The sequence below is a fragment of the Chionomys nivalis genome, chromosome 4, assembly GCF_950005125.1.
Source record: "Chionomys nivalis chromosome 4, mChiNiv1.1, whole genome shotgun sequence".
In the NCBI taxonomy this organism is placed as follows: domain Eukaryota; kingdom Metazoa; phylum Chordata; class Mammalia; order Rodentia; family Cricetidae; genus Chionomys; species Chionomys nivalis.
The window spans coordinates 58,995,043-59,015,055 of record NC_080089.1 but is presented as its reverse complement, the minus strand read 5'-3'; the positions used below and the strand labels follow the sequence as shown (position 1 = coordinate 59,015,055).

The 20,013-nt window shown below is 37.1% G+C and overlaps 1 protein-coding gene across 7 annotated transcripts in view; it reads right to left on the bottom strand.

Moving 5' to 3' along the window:
• The window catches only part of Myo9a (myosin IXA), a 197,297-nt gene that overhangs the window by 60,632 nt on the left and 116,652 nt on the right, over positions 1 to 20,013 (bottom strand). For all 7 annotated transcript variants that reach the window (XM_057766444.1, XM_057766446.1, XM_057766445.1 and 4 more), the window contains 9 exons: positions 19,522 to 19,668; positions 18,064 to 18,103; positions 10,650 to 10,772; positions 9,242 to 9,322; positions 8,628 to 8,738; positions 6,023 to 6,145; positions 3,697 to 3,846; positions 2,474 to 2,793; positions 275 to 1,867 (listed from right to left, as the gene is read on the bottom strand). In XM_057766444.1, the coding sequence (XP_057622427.1) occupies positions 275 to 1,867; positions 2,474 to 2,793; positions 3,697 to 3,846; positions 6,023 to 6,145; positions 8,628 to 8,738; positions 9,242 to 9,322; positions 10,650 to 10,772; positions 18,064 to 18,103; positions 19,522 to 19,668 (2,688 nt within the window). The remainder of the gene's footprint in view (positions 1 to 274; positions 1,868 to 2,473; positions 2,794 to 3,696; positions 3,847 to 6,022; positions 6,146 to 8,627; positions 8,739 to 9,241; positions 9,323 to 10,649; positions 10,773 to 18,063; positions 18,104 to 19,521; positions 19,669 to 20,013) is intronic.

Below are 20,013 nucleotides of genomic sequence, written 5' to 3'. Positions count from 1 at the left end.
TCTACATCGACCAGCACATGCTGAATGCCTGGAACATTGACAAGCACCATATTGTCCTTTGCAAATGCTTTTCAATTAATGAGGAAGAATAAAAAGAAATGTGCTATCTACACTCAAAGATTCCTAGGCTATAACTACTCATACTTTACACAGAGAAAAATCACAAATTAGATAGTGTAGCATGCATATAGACAAGAGTGGAACACACAAAGCGCTTCAACAAACTACCCTAGGAAACTTCCTACTTAACATATAAAATACAAATTTTACTTACAGTGGAATATTGTCTTTCGGTGTGAAGAAAATGGCTCTTGAGTTTCCCCCTCTGGAAGGGTCATCAGGTCTGTGGCCATAAGAGTGAGTTGACCTAAAGTGTTCTCTTTCTGTAATGCGATTATTAGAGAGTTTACAGGCAACATGTTGGGTGCCTATTCTTTCTGTCTTGGATAATTCCCTGGCAGTCTTTGATTGGCATGGGCTTCCTTTTCTTTCAAAGAAGAGGGTGACAGGTCGGTCTTTCGGAGGTAAATGAATGGAGGAACTATCCTTCGTGGCAAGAGCTGTATCTCTTTTAGTGACTGCTGATGGGGAACCTAGTACACCAGCTTCTCCCTCACTTGGGGTATTTTGGATGTGCAGAGAAGATGGCCTCTCTACTCTTTGTCTTGGCTGATAAAAAGATGGTGCCAAGAGAGATTCCTCAGTGCGTGCCTGTTCAACTGTCTTGAAGGCTTTATGTTCCTTCTCTAAAATATCTGTCTGTTGACGAATCTGTTCCATCATTTCTTTTTCATTCTGCTGCTGTAACTGCTTCTGCCTTTTCTCCTTTTCAGTATTCAGCTTTTCCAACTTCTTAAGCACAGTACACGAAGCATCTGTATTCAAAGGAATCACTTGATCTCCTGAGAACTGACACTTCCTGGCTTCCCTGTTGATATCTAAAGTAATAGCTGTATTCAAAGTGGTTTCTCTTTCCAGCAGTTTGTTTCTTTGGATACTTGTGTCTGGTTGGGAACTTGTTTTTAGAGGTTCTTGATGGGGAATATAAAAAAATGTAGGTAGACTATTTGAAACAAAAGAGTCTCTCAGCTGGGGTTTACAGGTGATAGGTTCAGAACAGACCAGCTTTTCCTTAGCAGTCCCATTCTTCAAATGCTCTGAGTCACAAGATGTTCCTTTTCTAGTCAATACAGAGCTAGTGTCCTTTGAGGCACTGAGGACATTGTCTTGTGAATGGAATCTTGGATTAGGAGATATATTGGGTGATGAAATCTTCAATTCCCCCTCATCTAAAATGAGGGACTCTGGTTTGCTCTGTTGGCCCTCCTCACAAGTCAGAAGTTCTAAGCTTCCTTGTGAACTCTCACTATCAGGTGTACCCTGTGGAGACTGCAGGCCTTCAGAAGCCAGTTCTGAAGACCATCTACGTTCCTCTGAAGGAGACACACCACCAAGAGAGCGAACTTTCAGCAATTCTAAGCTAAATATAGCTTGTTCTAATTCTCTCATTCTCCGACTTTCCCTTTTGGCTCGACCTACTTTTTTCTGATGGAGATCCTCCAAGGACTTGGGTCTCTGTCTTACAATCACTTCTTCCTGCAAGTCCGTACCACTTTGGCTTCTGCCTCTCTCATGCTGCTTGTCTGGAGACTCCTTTGAGAAATCCATGGAACTTTCACGGCTAATTCGATTACTCTCTATTACAGACTTACATTCCTCTATGGCTTTCACTCTGTTGTCAAAAGAACGATCCTCCCACTCAGAAGGGTCTGAACCCTGAATTTCTAGAGTTCCACATGCCTTGATATGCACCAATCCATGCTCTAGTTTTGTTTCTTTCAGCCTTTGCTCTTTTAAAGCTTTATATCTATACAAAAAAAGACAAAGTGGATTAGAGAATTTACTATAATTTTTTAATAGATGGAACCTTGCTATCCTTAATTATGTTCAAAGTTGACCTTAAACTGCAGGCTCAATGTAATCTTCCTGCTTCAGTCCCCTATTTAGCTAGGACTAGAATGTACCACTATATTCACCTGCAAAAACTAACTTGATTATACTAGGTTGAATTATCTTCTTCTTTATATGAGTAATTCCTATCTGGAGAGCCTCAACAAAATGTTAACTAAAGATCCATCAATAGTGTGACTTTAATATAGTACAATAGAGATCAATGTTCCCAAGGTCAAAAAAAAAGGGGGAGTTGAATATTTCCAAATTTATAAGATTAAACCATATGTACAAGGTCTTTTTTCTTAGCAGTTATAACCATAGGTCATGGAGGTTCCCAACTTGATTTAATTCAATGAACATTTAACTTCTGCTATAGCCCAGACATTGCAGGTAAGAACTGGTAGAAATTTATCACAGTCTAGTGATAAAAAACATAGGTAATAATGAAAGTATTAAAGCAAAGGTTTAAATAAAGGACCTATAAAAACGAAGAACCAACTGCTTCATTAACATAGATTACCTCTGCCTTGCTCTGAATCCTCTATACGTTGACTGTAAAAGGATAATTTTGTTCCTTTGTTCTTTGTACTTCTTACTTTGCCTGTAGCTCCTCCACCTTGCCTGTATACAGGTAGCAGCCCTGTGTCGGCATCTACACAGTTCCCTCCACCTGTGCTGGATAATGACAGCTGCAGCTCGTAACTCCAAGTATCGCTGTCTCTCTAAGTGAGCACGCCAGGAAGCTTGGAGAAGGGACGCTGCACTAGCCATAATCAAAGCATCTTTCTTCACAGTCGCATTTCTGACATGCTTCTGATTTAGGTAATTCCTCCAGAAACGCTAAGGGAAATGAGAAATGTCTGTCAAGTTATCACTCGTTTCATAGGATAGGTAAAAAAGGCTAAATTTCTACGTCATTAGCACTTTAAGCATATAAGCAAATAGCTTGTTGGTGGTTAATAACATTATTATAATAATGTTAACTCTTTATATGCTGCCACTGAGTTGTGTTGATGTTCTGGTCGGTCTGAGTTTGGTCTCACCTGCAAGCTGTTGCTGTGCCCACAGAAGGCACTGCTGCTGCAGGTGTAATGAAAATGGATACTGCTTTACAAGAGGTGTTGAAGCTCACCTCTTCTAAGACCACAATGACTTAACAGGTGGGATTCACAAAGTTGCCAAAGCCTTAAACAAGTGTCATGCCCATCTTTGTGGACTTTCACCCAACTATGAGCCTATATATGCCGAGTTGATGGAGGCCCTTTGTGCTAAGCACTAAATCAATGCTATTAAAGTTGATGACAACAAGAAACTAGGAGAGTAGAATGGCCTCTGAGAAAATTCATCAAGGATAAAAAAAATTTCATATAGTAGTGGTTGATGATAAAGTAAACTTCAGGTAAGGCCACTATCCAAGAATACTACAAATGTAAGCTAATGAGTAAAAACTTGTTTTTTTAGAAAATAAATAAAAAACTTTTTTTGCTTATCAAAAGCAGCTATTTTAAATTTGAGGCCAGCCTGATCTACATAGCAAGTTCTAGAACTGGCTCTAAAACTTACATAGAGAAACCCTGTCTTGAAAACAGCCCCACCACAGCTATTTTAAATAATATAACCTAGCTGAGGTTAATTATACAATCTGAAGTTTCATTATTACTTCGATGTTTCACAGTAAAATGGTTCTGGTTACTAAATGAAGTCAAACTCACTCTTACACAAAGAATCCTAGTCTCATCCCACCTGGATAATAACAGATGCCTGTCTCAAATGGAGAAACTGTTGCCTAGAGAGCAAGACCCTAAACCACCGCTGCAATAGTACAATTCTTCGAAGCACTTCCTGGTGAAGCAGATCTTGTAAGTGCTGTCGTTCATGCTCCTTTAGGAAAACCTATGAGAAGGAAGACAAGGAATAAAGCTTAAGAAGAAATGAACACTATTCATGAATTATTGTTTCTGGGGTAAGCTACTCTTTCAGAAAAGGACATATATAATGGCAGACATGCAAATAAAGTACTGATAAATAGTTCTATCACACTGGGCGGGGGTGGTGCAGGCCTTTAATCATAGCACTAGAAAGAGAGAGACAGGCAGATCTCTGTGAGTTCAAGGCCAGCCTGGTTGACAAGCGCTAGTTCCAGGATGGCCAGGACTACACAGAGAAACCCTGTCTCAGAAAACCAAAAATAGTTCTATCACCTGAACTAAAGTAATCATTTTCAAACTAAAAAAAAAAAAAATGTGAGTACATGAGAGAGGAGATGGGGAAAATTAGAAAATGTACCAAATTTCTATTGTCAAACACTCTGCTACATTACTGCTTCTCATCTGGAAAAGTCATTGCTGTAAAAGATCAGTATACCACTAGTCAATGTCACAATTTTTTAAAATTTTGGAATGGGGAAAAACTGATAACTGCCGATCTTAAAAAGTGAGTACAACCTGAAGGAACCAACAGTAACCATCTATTTGACATCTAAAGTGCACTAAAAGTTTCTTCATTCCCAGAGTCAAAAGTAAGTATAAAATAGACATATCTCTTTGAAATAGAACTTATGGTTCATCTTTAGGAGTGGACAGATATATCAAGAGTTAAAGAATAAACAACTATGGGATGGAGACAGAAGATCTTACCTGAGCAATAAAAGGATTGGAAAAACAAAGTTTCTAGCTAGTTAGAAAAATTAAAGCACATGAGACAATGAATAACTGAATTAGTCTTCAAAAAGTACTGTTAAATATTATGAAGCTACAATATGGAAGTGGATTTTGTTTGTCTTGTGTGTTTGTGACAGATGCTCATGTAGCCCAGGCTGCCCTAAATTTCTATGTAGCTGAGAACAGTCTTGAATGAGTGAGTCTTCTGGCACTGCTTTCTAGTACTGGGACTACAGGCATGTAGTACTATGTCCAAGACAATATGGAGGATCAGACAGTGTGTGTGAGGAAGATAATATAAGCTTAATGAGGAGTCTACTAGAAAAATAATTGACATGAAGTCAAAAAGAAAGTGATATATTTAAATGACACAGAGGAAAAGAGCTATGGATCAGAAACAAAATGGAATCAGAAATGGAGAAATGGGCTGAGATACGAAATCACCCCCCCACCCCCCCACCCCCGTTTTTTAAGACAGGGTATCTCTATGTAGTCTTGGCTGTCCTGGAACTTGCTCTGTAGACCAAGTTAGCCTGCAGAGAGTTCCTAGGAGGAACAAAATGAAGGAATATAAAGAAAAGGTAACAAATAGCTGAAAAGGGAAGAATCAGAATAATGCTACTGTAGACAAGCTAAATTGGTCATTACAGTAGAATATCTTATTCAGAGATGGTTTGAATTACAGCTGAGGTCGTAATTAGAAATAGACCATCGACCAGGAATTCTATGATTAGTACTGATTACAACATTTTATTTTAGGTTGTGGGGGTGGGTAGGGTCAGGTAACAATTGTAGAAGTCAGTTCTCTTCTACCTACCACATGGGTTCTGAGATTAAACTCAGGTCATCAGACATGATGGCAAGCACCTTTACTACAGTCATTAAAAAAGAAAAGGCCCTATGGTCAGTTAAGAGGGTTTGCTGGGTAAAAGTGCTTGGTGTGTAAGCATAAGAACCTGAGTTTTGTCTTACAAACCTAAGACAAAAGGAGGACAAACTCTTGAAAACTGTCTTGCATGGATGCGCTAGCATTCATACATTGCTCATATACAAATACAGTAACAACAACAATAATAATAATAAAATAAAATTTGGGGCCAACAAGATAGCATAGTGGGTAAAAGTACCTACTACTAAGCCTGACAACTTAAGATTCATCACTGGGATCCACATGGTAAAGGGAGAGAATCAAGTTCACAAGTTTTCCTCTGACCTCCACACTCATGCCATAGCACATCTGTGCCCATACACATACATATACACACAAATAAATAAAAGCATAAATTTAAAGCCACCTAGTTTGCTTGTAATATTTGATAACATACTATCTTTTCATAAAACTCATGACAAAGAAGGTATTATGAAAATATAAAATGCACTCAATTTTGACTAAGGCTCTATATACTTACCATCGTTTTTCCAACTTGGTAATTATCAGGATTAATATTTATTTTCTTGAAGAAATCTTGAATGTTAAATTTAGAAGGAATAATATTTCGGGGAAGAAGTACATGAAAGTGACTCACAAAATCCTAAAAAGTGAAAAGAAATTGATATCAAATCACAAAAGAACTAGATGAATTTTAAACCCTAAATTAACAATAAGGGGTTTCTCAGTCTTTTAATAAATAATAATAAAATTCCTTAAAGCAAGGCAGTGGAAAGATCAGAATACACTGGAAGAGAGCAGGGGCTACATGAGTGAAGGTACTCTAGGGCATGCCCTCCCCCCCTTTTTTTTGTTTTTCAAGACAGGATTTCTCTGTAGCTTTTGAGCCTGTCCTGGAACTAGCTCTTGTAGACCAGGCTGGCCTCGAACTCACAGAGATCCGCCTGCCTCTGCCTCCTGAGTGCTGGGATTAAAGGCGTGCGCCACCACCGCTCGGCCTTTCTCATTCTTTTAAAAGTTGAAGGTAGCAAACTGGTAGGGGTAGAAAAATAATGAGAATGGGTATGAGAGTAACGAGAATTTATTATATACGTGTATGAAATTGTCAAAGAAAAAACTTATTAATAAAATAGTAGGATGAAACAAAAGAAACTATTTGTTACTGTATTATAAATAGGAGGTGCAGAAGACATGGCTCAGCACTGAAAGCTCTTCCAAAGGTTTAGGCTAGATTCCAAGTGTCCACATGCCTGCTAACTGCCCTCTGTAACTCATTCAGGGGAATACAATACCTGCTTTAGGCCTCCAAAGACACTGTACTCACATGGCACAGAGATATACATGCAAGTAAAACAATCATAAACATAAAATAAAAAAGTATCTCTTAAAAATATAGCTTCAAAACACAGTAAGAGGAAAGATACAGAGTCTGAATCATGTTATCAAAAGAAAACTAAATTTAAAAAAAGAAAAAGAAATAAAAAAAGAAGGGTAGAAGTTAATTATTCTTTTTGAGAAAGCCATACCAAAGACCAAATAAAAGTCATTTAGCAAGAACCTGAAATCCAGCAAGGAGGGAAAGGAAATAAAGCAGCCTTTGGAACATACAAATGAGAATCAAGTTCTCTCTTTGCATACAACAAAAACTGCTTAGTTCCTGAAAGGTTCCAATATAATTTTTACACACATAGCAGTATATCTGATAATGATTGCTGAGTAACATTCTGTAAGCTTTCTATGTAAGAAGTCTTTCTAAGAAAATTAAAGGAAAAAACAAATGGAACCTTTTCATTAGACAAGATCATTCTGATTGAATGATCTTTCAATTATTGGAAAAAATCAGTGTGGAAATTGGTAAATTATAGTCAAACTTAGCATCAGCAAACATTTTTTTTCTTTTTTTCTTTTTCTTTTTTTTGGGGGGGGACAGGGTTTCCTGTAGTTTTGGAGCCTGTCCTGGAACTAGCTCTTGTAGACCAGGCTGGCCTTGAACTCACAGAGAGCCACTTGCCTGTGCCTCCCAAGTGTATCACCTGGTTTAGCAAACATTTTTATCAAATGAGAATAGACAAATAGGAATAGTCAAATACTGTATCACAGCATATACTCAACAAGACTGCTGCACTTCCAAAAAAATGAGTATTCTCTTAACGCTTTTTCAACTTTGTTTAAAAATGGTAAAATTAAAAAATGAGCCAGGCATGGTGGCTCATACCTTTAATCCCAGCACTCGTATGGCAGAAGCAGGTGAATCTCTGAGAGAGTGTGGTCTACAAAACAAGTTTCAGAACAGCCAGGGTTATTACACAGGTATATAATAAGTAAAATATGTAGAAATAATTTGTTTATTATTTTGTGTTTTTGCAAATAAAGCTTGCCTGGAGATCAGAGTATAGAGCTAAGCCACTAGAGGCCAAAAAGTGATGGTACACACTTTTAATCCCAGAACTTGGGAGACAGAGGGAGATGGATCTCTGTGAGTTCAAGGCCACCCTGGGCTATACTAGACCGATTCAACCTCAAAGAGCCAGGTGATGTTGGCTCACACCTTTGATTGCAGTACATGGGAGTCACATGCCTTTAATCCCAGCATTAAAGGGGTTGGAGATAGGAACGGATATAGTTGGGTGGAGAGAGAACTATAAAGTGGGAGGAGACGAGCTCAGTGCAGTCTGAGGTTTGTGGCAACAGAAACAGTCTGAGGATGGAGTCTAAGGAGGCGGTCTGAGGTCAAGATTGCTCTTTTGGTCTGAGGATTTGGTAGAGGTAAAAGGTCTCTCTAGTGGCTAGCTGCACTGCTTCTTTGATCTCTCAGCTTTCACCCACTAATATCTGACTCTGGATTTTTTTATTAAGAACTGGGGGTTGGAGAGATGGTTCAGTGGTTAAGAGCACTGATTGCTCTTCCAAAGGACCTGGGTTCAATTCCAGCACCCACAAGGCAGTTCACATCTGTAACTCTAGTTCTAGGGGCCTGACCCCCATGGCAAAATGTCAATGCATATAAAATAAAATTTAAAAAAAAAAACCTTCCCGTTAAAAAAAAAGGAACAATTGGAATTTGTGGTACAAATTCACTTGATATGAATATACATGTATATATATTTAAATATAAAGTATATAACCTGGAAAGAATACTTGGAGCTATATCCTGATTGACGAATTCGAACTGTCTCCAGCATTCCAGTGTACCGAAGCTGCCTTAGTACCAAAGTATCATTGAATCTTAAGGGTAGCTAAAACAAAGAAAGAAAAAAGTTAATAGATCTCCAAATTCAGATTTGTCTTAAAAGTACAGCTGACTTTTGAGTATCCAGACTGACAAACATATCTACACATTATATTTCAACAAACTATAAATAAGGGCACTGAAATAGAAAAGGTTAAGGGTAAAAATTTCTAACCATGAAAATGCCAAATAATTTTTAAAGAAACATAGACTATATCTAAACAGAAGAGGTTAACTATTATTAATAGTAATACAATTTTCAGAGAAAAAAATCTTTTTTCTTCTAATGGAATTTCAAGGGCTATTAATACTTATCCCAGAGATTCTAGTACATGTTGAATCAAATCCACAAACACTTTACAGATGGGTAATATGGAAATTAAAAGACTAGCTATAAATAATATTTATGAAATATAATATAAAAACTATGCATAATTCCTTTCTATTCCCTTTTAATGTAATTCGAGCTTTGTTATGAAGCAACCTAAGTCTTATACAGAATACTTTTACCTTTTCAGCATTGGAGCGAATACATTTTACAAAATATGGTTCTGCTTGATCAAGTGTCTCCATCAGCTTGCTTAAGGAGGCCTGCAATAAAAGCAGTGTCATGAGTATGCTTTTACTTAGGAGTTGACAAGTGACTTATAAATATAAACAAGTGTGGCAAAATATGGAAACAACCTTCTATACATACAGGGTTTGTTTCTGAAAAGGAAATTATGTACATTCCCATTCTGGTTAAATCAAGAATTTGCTGAGGATAAGGAATGCAGTTTAAACTTAATCTTAAAGCTGAGGCCCTGGCAATAGTCATTATTGCAGATGCATTTTAGAATACTCTAAATAGAGAATGATTTTCACTATTCTTCACATTTCATTAAGTAACAATATTCAAATGCATTTTTTAAAAATAAAAGCAATAAACTAAAAAATAAAAAGTCTTGCTTTTTTTCTTTTTTTTTTCCTGTTTGTTTTGAGATATGACCTTGATATTTGTTCAAGGTTGGCTTTTGACAAGCTGTGTAGCTCAGGCTGACCTTGTGATGTTCCTATGTCAGCCTTCTGAGTACTGTGATTACAGACATATGTCACCATGCCCTGCATTGATATTCTTACATTTTTGTCAGTTTTAGAAATCACTCAGAAAAGAACCACTACCTTAAATGAATTTTAATGTTTGTAAAGTATGTAGTGATATTCTCTCTTCTACACTTGGTTTTATATATATCCCAATTAGTCTGGATAGAGGAGTATCAGTTTTTGATCTTCTCAAAGAACCAGAGCTTTTGTTTTAATTAATCTCCTTCAGTAGTCTTCAGGTTTTCCTTTTAAGAATTTTTTTTAAAGATTTATTGTATTTTTAGTTTTGTGTGTGTGTGTGTTAGAGTATTAGAGTCCTGAGGCCCACAAAGGCCCGAATCATCAGATTCTCTGGAGGTGAAGCTGGGGTGGTTCTCTCCAGACCCTCTTGTTTATAGCTTCACAGACTTCTATTTATCTTTGTAATTTTCCTTCTTCTTGCTTAGGATTAAATGTATCCTTCACCTTTTTTTTTTTTTTTTTTTTGGTTTTTCGAGACAGGGTTTCTCTGTAGCTTTGGTGCCTGTCCCGGAACTAGCTCTTGTAGACCAGGCTGGTCTCGAACTCCCAGAGATCCGCCTGCCTCTGCCTCCCGAGTGCTGGGATTAAAGGCGTGTGCCACCACCGCCCAGCTCCTTCACTTTCTATTTTATTAAAGAAAAACCTCTGATTCTTGGATATACAACCTAACTCCTTTTCTAATAAAAGTACTCTCAATTTATGGCTTCATAGGCAATGAATCACATCACATCAATGATCTTCAGCTTAATTTGATCCTTCAACAACAACCTTTAAGAAACAGGATTGTATTTGCATGAGCAGAAAAAGTAATAACCTGAAACTGGGCGCTGATACTGGGAGGTTTCTTTTTCTTGTGCAGATGAAGAAGGGATTTGGTAATCCGATCCTGTAGGGTGAGTCTTGTCAGATGCTTCAAAGAATTTACCTCCAGCAAGTGCTAAACAGAAGGGGAAAATTATATATATACATACATACACACATACTTATATATGATAAAATATCATCAGCCACTTTTCATTATTTCTAATTGTGAGAAATATTTTATTTACCAAAGGTGGTTAGTCTGACAAGGGCTCTCCCCCTTTCCCTCTGTGTCAATAAGCCAGTCATGTCAGAGTGTGAAGCCCAGTACCCATCAATAGTATGAGACACCACCTACATGAAGTCTAAAAGATAAAGCCATTTTGGCAAAATTGGTTACTAGCTAGATTTGGCTTCTGGCATACCTTTTTTGCAAAAAGAGCAATCACCTTGAAGACTTACTCTTGTAGAATATTATTTTAACCCTGTATAGGTGTGTTACATTTGTTTTCGTTGCATAACATTAACTGTATAAAAGTGTGTTACTTGGGCTGGAGAGATGGCTCAGAGGTTAAGAGCTTCGCCTGCTCTACCAAAGGTCCTGAGTTCAATTCCCAGAAACCACATGGTGGCTCAAAAACCATCTGTAATGGGGTCTGGTGCCCTCTTCTGGCCTGCAGGCATAGACACAGACAGAATATTGTATACATAATAAATAAATATTTTTTAAAAAAAGTGTGTTACTTTTGTTGATGCTGCATTTGTTTAATTATATAAAGAAGTGTTGTATTTGTTTCACCTTGATTGCCCAAGGACCTTGACTGATCTCATAAAGAGTTTAATGGTCAATAGCTAGGCAGGAAAAATAGATGGGGCTGGCAGGGAGAGAAAATTAATAGAAGAAAAAATCTAGGCTCAAGGGAGGAAGGAGAAGAAAGAGGAGGAGGAGACGAGGGTGATGCCTGGAGCAAGAAGCTAAGCAGTCACCAGGAGCAGCGAAAGTAAGATATACAGAAAGAAAAGTAAAAAGCCCTAAGGAAAATGGTAGATTTAAGGTTAATTTAAGTTAAAAGAGCTAGCCAGAAAAGAGCTAAGGTAAGGCCAACCATTCAAAACTAGACTCCGTATCATGATTTGGGAGCTGGTTGGTGGCCCCAAATAAAAAGTCCAGTACAGTTTTACTTTCACTTTGTTCATGTGTTGTTCCTTTGGGCAACACTGAACATTCATTTCCAATACTACGTAAACATTTCATGAATGATAAGATTAAATGAAAAATATGAATTAACCATTCTACTCTCTTCTTCCTCCAAAAGCTACAAACCAAAAATTAAACTATATTTCACAAACTAATGCATCTAGAGTTCTGGAAGTGGCTTAAATTTGCCAGTCAAATACTGTATGAAAAGTATGGCAGAGGAAGAAGCTCTGACTAGTAGTTCTATTATTTTGGCAAAATGCACACAAAGGCACTTTCAGCTTTCTCTATTACCAATCTCTGAGTGTTCAGAGGTAGAGTACAAGACATCTGTGTTCTCACAATTACTACAGAGTAAATGCAGTTTATCTTTGTGATCCCCTCATTATACAATACATAGGAGTACCCATAAGCAGTTGGGTGCACCAGCATCTTCCTTCTTACTGATTACAACTGGGGCTCACTCTGCAGTGATATTTTTTACTACTCTTGATTTTTAAGGCTTTAAATAGTCATGTGTCTTAACTAGTTACATTATTTTTACTTTAAAAATATCTCCAGTAATTACCTTTTTGTATACTTAGTTTAGAAACTTTAAAAATAGGGCCGGGCGGTGGTGGCGCACGCCTTTAATCCCAGCACTCGGGAGGCAGAGGCAGGCGGATCTCTGTGAGTTCGAGACCAGCCTGGTCTACAAGAGCTAGTTCCAGGACAGGCTCCAAAAGCCACAGAGAAACCCTGTCTCGAAAAACCAAAAAAAAAAAAAAAAAAAAAAAAAAAAAATAATTACCCAATTCTCTCCAATTGAGACCTGACATATAATGTGACTAAATTCAATGAAACCTCGGCACTACGAAAGAAATGAGAGATACAGCTTTTCCCTGGAGCTCCAGGCATACATTAAGCACTGTTAAAAATCATTCTAGTAGTAAGGTTTTAAAGTTTTTATTGCAAGCACTCCTGCTCTTCTTTTTCATCTAAATAAGTATTGGCATTGGGAGAAGGGGCAATCTGACTCATTGATTAGCAGCTGTTGGACTCTCCTTTGATGCCCTGGAAGCCTTAAGCAAAAGAATAGCCGGTGCCACTATGGCCCTGTTTTGAGCATTGCAAGGACAATCTGGCAAAATCAGACAGTGACTGGAGCTGACTACTCCAGCTCCTGGAAGCTTAGCCTAGCTAGGGGCTATTTCAAACAACTTGTACCAAAGACTGTTAGCTACAGTAAATTTCAATGAATTGTAGAAGACCTTGCAACATTTAAACCTAATCCAGAGAAGGATCAATTGCTCCAAGGGAATAGCAGTTAAACTGTTCTAACTGGTGGGAAAGATGAAAAGTGGCAACTGGTGCACATAAAACTTACTTTGTAAGGGTGGTGTGCTGTGATTGGTACACAAAGTGCACCTTGGTTGGCCCAACACACCTTCTATTATAGGAAAGCTGCCCAGGTGCTGTGAGACACAATCTAATGCTGCCTCAACTAATGTCGAAATGCTAAATCTTTGGAGAAACATCTATCTGGGTACTTTTTAATTGAGTAATATTCCTATTACTTGTCTGTACATATTTTGGCTATTAACCCTTGATTAGATATATGGTTATATATAGCTTTTTAGTTTGATATAATACTATTTGTCTATTTTTTGCTTGCCTCCTGTGTATTTTGAAATATCTAAGAAATCACTATACCCACACAAGTGTCATAGAGCTTTTATACAATGTATTTAATTCATTAACGTACATTAGGTATTTTGTATCTGAGGTGAGATTATGGTCCGGTTTCATTCTTTTACATCCAGTTGTAAAAACGCTTTTTATTGAAGAAACTGTTCTTTTGTGTTCTTGATAACCTTTGTCAAAAATCATCATAAATATGTAGGTTTTTCCCTAGGTTCATTATAGTGTCCCATTGTTGGTTGTGCCCTTTTTTAAACTTCTAATTTTTTTTTTTTTTTTTTTTGGCTTTTTCGAGACAGGGTTTCTCTGTAGCTATTGGTTCCTGTCCTGGAACTAGCTCTGTAGACCAGGCTGGCCTCAAACTAACAGATCTGCCTGCCTCTGCCTCCCGAGTGCTGGGATTAAAGGTGTGCGCCACCACCACCCGGCTTAAACTTCTAATATTTTATAGACAGTATATATGATGTGTGCATGTGCATGTTTGTGTTCAAGTGTACACATTGTGCGGTCACAGGACAGCCTTGGGTGTTGGCTTTCAACTTTCATCTTGTCTGAAACAGTTCCTCGTTTCACTACTACACATGCCAGAAAGTCCATGAGCTTCTGGGGACTCTGTCTCCATTTCCCATCTTGCTGTACAAACATTAGAAACAAAGATGCATGCTACTTGCTGTATGCAGTATTATGTGAGTTCTTGGGATTTAAACTCAGGGCCTCAAGCTTATGCAGGAAGTACTTTTTCCTCACTGAGTTACCTTTTAAGTCTATCTTTTTTGTAAATGGCATTTAATACCATTTTGATTACTACAGCTCTTTAATAACACGGACAGCACAATATATCAAGCTTCATTCTTTTTGTTCAAGACTGCTTTGACTTTGTGCATTTCTATCAGGATTATTTTTTTCACATCTCTATAAAGTGACAATAGGGACTGTATCCCATATTAAGTCCCTCAGTGACATAAATCTATCAGTGACATTAGGTGCTAGAAATTATCTTAATAATTTTTCTAAGCCATGAATTGGAAAGCTCACTTTCCATTTATTGTGCTGTATATAATTTTCTGTATATAGATCTTTTACTTCTACGGTTCAATTTACTATAAGCATTTTATGTTTTATGGTGCTGTTATAAACAGAATTGTTTTGTAATTTTTTCAGATATAGTCGGTTTATTAAAACATGACTTTTACATTGCATTTGTCCTCTCAAACTTTACTAAATTCACTTATATCTAACAGTGCTTAGAGGATTGTAGTGATATTTTGTGTTTTAACAAATAAAGCTTGCATGAAGAGTACAGCGCTAAGTCACTAGAGGCCGGGGAATAGAGGCACACACCTTTAATCCCAGGATTCAAGAAACACAGGCAGACAAATCTGAAGGAGAAACAGAGCTCGCATAAAAGTTATCCCACCACTTGGGATAACATACCTTTAATTCCAGCACTGGGAGTTAGAGACAGGAAGTGGGAAGGCTGGACAGAGAGAGGAATATAAGGCATGAGGAGAGCGTCTGATGTTTGGTGGAGACAGTTGCTCTATGAGACAGCCTGAAGGCAGGATTGCCCCTTTGATCTAAACAATAGTGAAGACTGGCCACACTGCTTCACTGATCCTTCAGCTTTCAACCCCTAATATCTGACTCTGGGTTTTATTTATTAAAACCAACTAGAATTTGTGCTAGAGAGGATCTTTAAAGATTGCTGTAAGAACATGTCACAAGACAACAGAGATTATTTCACTGCTTCCTTTCTAAGTTGGGTGACTTTTGTTTCTTTTTATTGCTTAATTTCTCTGGTTAATACTTGTTATTTTAATAGAAATAGTATGAAAAGGCACCCGTGTTATAGCCCTATATTTCCCCCACTCAGTAAGAACTGATTTAGCTACAAAATACATAGCCTTTAGTGCATTATCATGTAGGGATGGAGACTTTGTTTGCTTGTTTGGTTGGTTTTGTTTGTTCAAGACAGGGTTTCTCAGTAGTTTTAGAACCTGTCCTGGAGCTAGCTCTTGTATACCAGGCTGGCCTCGAACTCACAAAGATCCGCCTGCCTCTGCCTCCCAAGTGCTGGGATTAAAGGCGTGTGCCACCACAGCCCGGCTGGGATGGAGACTTTTATCAAATAGTTTTTCTTCATCATTTACTGCTCATAAGTTCCATTCACCGAGCTACAAATCACACTTGATCAAGGTGTACAGTCATTTAGTTATGCTATTGGATCCAGTCTGCAAGAGGGAGTGGGGGACGGGGAGAGGGAGAGAGAATAGGCCACATGTGTGTAAGTGCTAATGGTAGAGGCCAGAAGAGAGGGTATCAAATCCCTGGAATTAGAGTTAAAAACGGTTATGAGTAGCTAAATGTGGTTGCTGGCAACTGCATTTGAGTCCTCTGGAAGAGCAGGAAGCACTTATAACTACAAAGCCAAGATTCCAACCCAACCATTCAGTTTTATATTTTATGTTTTCATGTTACTAATTAGCACTATTTTATTCCACTTGAAAAACTGATTGTAGTATTTTTTTATAGAGCATATGTAGCATGTACTAGAATCTCTCAAATTTTTTTTTTGGGGGGGGGGGGTTTCGAAGACAGGGTTTCTCTGTGGTTTTGGAGCCTGTCCTGGAACTAGCTCTTGTAGACCAGGCTGGTCTCGAACTCACAGAGATCAGCTTGCCTCTGCCTCCCAAGTGCTGGGATTAAAGGCGTGCGCCACCACCGCCCGGCTCAAATTTTTGTCTGAAAAAAAAATGTATCTCTATTTTTGAAAGGCAGGACTGCTAAGGACAGGGGTTATGGGACCTATATACAAGACTCAGCTTCTAAAATATTATCTTTCAAGTTTTGATTATACTATGTCTTGGTACAGATTTCTCCAGATTTATATTATTTAATACCTTGGCCATGACTTGTTATTTCTTTCCCTAAACTTGGGAACTTTTCTGCCATTATTTCCTTAAAATGTTTTCTGTCCCTTTCTTTCTGTCTTCAGACACACCAATAATTTATAGATCTTTCATTTGATGGTGTCCCTTAAGTCCCTCAAGCCATTTTTAGTATTTGTCATTTCTTCTCCTTGATCTAGTTTGCTACAGAATGCCTAAACTTCTGTTCAGACTTGTCTTGGAAAGAAAAATCCAATTAAAAAATGGGTTCTTTGAATGCCTACCTAAAGCCCTTCCCCATGGTCTACGCTAGTGGTTCTCAACTTTCCTAATACTGGGACTCTTTAATACAGTTCCTCATGTTGTGGTGACCCCCCACCACCAATTAAATTAGTTTGTTACTATTTTGTAATTGTAATTTTGCTGCTATGAATCATAATGTAAATATGTGATATTCAGGACATTGATCTATGACCCTACAGGTTGAAAACTGTAGCCTAGAGACTTGCAGGAATTTGGAATCCATCAACTCCCAGAGGTATGTAACTGAAAAGGCCCTTCCTTTGGGAGGGTGCAGTAGATTCAATGTAGAGATGAACTCATTCCAGAGACATTTAGGACCTGACTTAGTCTCAAGAACAAAGAAGGGAAGAGACCCATGAAGTGCAAACTCTTATTAATTCTACAATACATACTAAATCTGAGACCAATCCAGCACCCTCATTACCTTTCTTTATATTAATCTGTTTTTAATATAAAAATTCATATGAAGCCGGGCGGTGGTGGCGCACGCCTTTAATCCCAGCACTTGGGAGGCAGAGGCAGGTGAATCTCTGTGAGTTCGAGACCAGCCTGGTCTACAAGAGCTAGTTCCAGGACAGGCTCCAAAGCCACAGAGAAACCCTGTCTCGAAAAACCAAAAAAAAAAAAAAAAATTCATATGAGATTCAAATGTTGGGGCTGGAGAGATGGCTCAGAGGTTAAGAGCACTGGCTGCTCTTCTAGAGGTCCTGAGTTCAATTCCCAGCAACCACATGGTGGCTTACAACCATCTGTAATGAGATCTGGTGCTGTTTTCTGACCTGTAGGCATACATGTGGACAGAACACTGTTTACATAGTAAATCTTTAAAAAGAAAAAAGAAATTCGAATGTCAGTGTTCACAAATGAAGTTTTCTCAGCATCTGAACATACTTGTTCAGTTACCTGTTACCTGAAGTTGAATAAGTTATTATCTATTATCCTAAAACAGCAGGATAAGTAAGTACTTACAACAGACCACTGGCTCACAGAGATTATTCAACTCTTTATAGAAACACTATTCCACATTAGTAAGAGATGAGAATTAGAGAATTACATAATCTCTAACTAGACATGTTGCAGAATTCACATTTTTGCTTTAACCTGGCTCACAGAAAAATGAAAAGATCTTATGTAAACAGTACTTGCATATTTCAGGAGCTTAGAGAAACAAAAGAATGGTGTTTCTCAAAAGTAATTTATTTGCCTGAATTATTAGGCTTGTCCACTTCCTAGCAGACTTTATTATTTCTAAAATGGATTCAACTAAGAATACATAGTCTCTATTTTGAACATAAAAGGCATAAATAACTTTTTAAAAACTTACTCAATGGGAAAAAAATTTTTTCCACAGTACTCACCTTTGGAAGAACGGGTTTTGATCTGAAGTTTTTGTTTCGTCTATAAAGATAAAATATTCATTAAAAGAAAAAACTACAGTAAAAATGAGTGATTTTAAGAGCTCTCTCATGCAATTAACTCATTTGGGAAATGTGGGCCCTCTGTACAAAAACATTATCTGACTGAATCAAGCAGGTATCGTTGAGAAAAGAGTAAGCAAGGACAAGACAAGGAGGAAATACCAGCTTTGTAACTTAGGAATAAGCAGAGTTAAGACTAAAGGTTAGTGATATGGTGCTGTAATTTCTAAGCTCTAAGCTTTACTTTCTTGTATGTAGGCAGGCTTCTATTTTCCAACACGTACTAAGATTGATTGATTTCTACCATTAAAAGATTTTTAAGATATGCCTAGATTTCATAAATGGTTAAAAGTATACATTTCATAAAACAATCTTTCATTTCAGAAATTAAATTTTTTTCTATTCATTTTTCATATTCATCAACAAAAATTAACTTTTATTATGGCTTCAGAAAATGAGCAAATACAGCTCAGTGCTTAAAACATTGGCTAAGTTAAAAAGACTACCATGAATCTCAAGTTTTTCACCTACCAAAGTATAACTTCTCTAAACGTTAGGTTTACTATAATAGACTATAAAGTAAGGACAGTTAAGACCATTTGTTTCTTAGCATTGTTGAGAGATTTAAGTGGAGTTAATACACACGTCCAGAGAAAAGCAAGACTTCCATAAATTAAGCCTACTGACACTATCGAGCAATTACTCCAATAGACATTTAGACTCCAATTTAGGCATATCTAGTTTATAATACATGAAAAAAATGCTTGGAAAATGCCTGATATATTAATGCTTTAGTTTAAAGGAATATCATACATGGTTACATGGTTATCTCCATGTCCAAACCAATCCTTCATCAGGTAATGAAAAATAAGAATTATATGACACTACACATACATATGCATGAGATTTCTCTGTCCAAGTGCTAAGTCTAAAGAATAATAATTGTAGCAATGACAGGGAATCCTAAAAAGATCTAAATTTTTTTCTCTACAAGAAAATAACAATAATCATCCTCTGTAATTAATATGTTTAACCTTTTGGGGTTGTGCTAGTGAATAGGGAAAACAGAAACAGAAAATAAAGCAATGGTATGCATTAGACTCATAGTTTTTAAAACTAAGTACATTTCGATCTTTTTTTTTTTTTACCAGAGCAGATGCCACACTTTATTAAAACACAACATAAAGCACTCTTATCAAGAAATACACTGAACAACAAAAATAGATGCTTTTGCTTCAAATCCCTAGTCTTTTACAAATAGAAACATTAATTTTAAATCAAAACAAATTTTAAATCAAAATTATACCCATGAATATAATACTTCATCTTTCATTATTCGTTTTGTAAGAAAATTTATTAAAATAGTCCTTTACAAAATCTATTACTAATAATACTGACGTGAGAATTCCATGAGCTCTTTCCAGGAGTTTGCTGCTTGCTGAATTAGCAAATATCCCATCTTTATCAAGCAAGGGAGTGTTGCTAGTCGGTAGTCTGCTCTGGCGAATGCCAGTTCTGACATTCCAAGAAATATTCAATGTATCACTGTGGAAAAATTGGTATAACTTGCTTAATTGCCTCCACATTATTATATTGGTATAAAAATTACATTATAGATATGAAGCATTAAAAGATTTCAATGTTAAGCAACATAAAATGGATTTTTTACAATGACTACCAATCAAGTGGGACTTCTCTGTCACTCAGAAAAAAATTTTACTAGATTCTATGCAAATGTACAGGTAGATGAATGCATCATATAGGTGACATCATTACCATGCTGTTAAACATAAGTACATATTTTATTACATAATAGAATCTAACATACCTTTCTTTTTTAGAACATTCAAAAGCTCCCACTGGGATTTTTAACATTAACAGGCCACATGA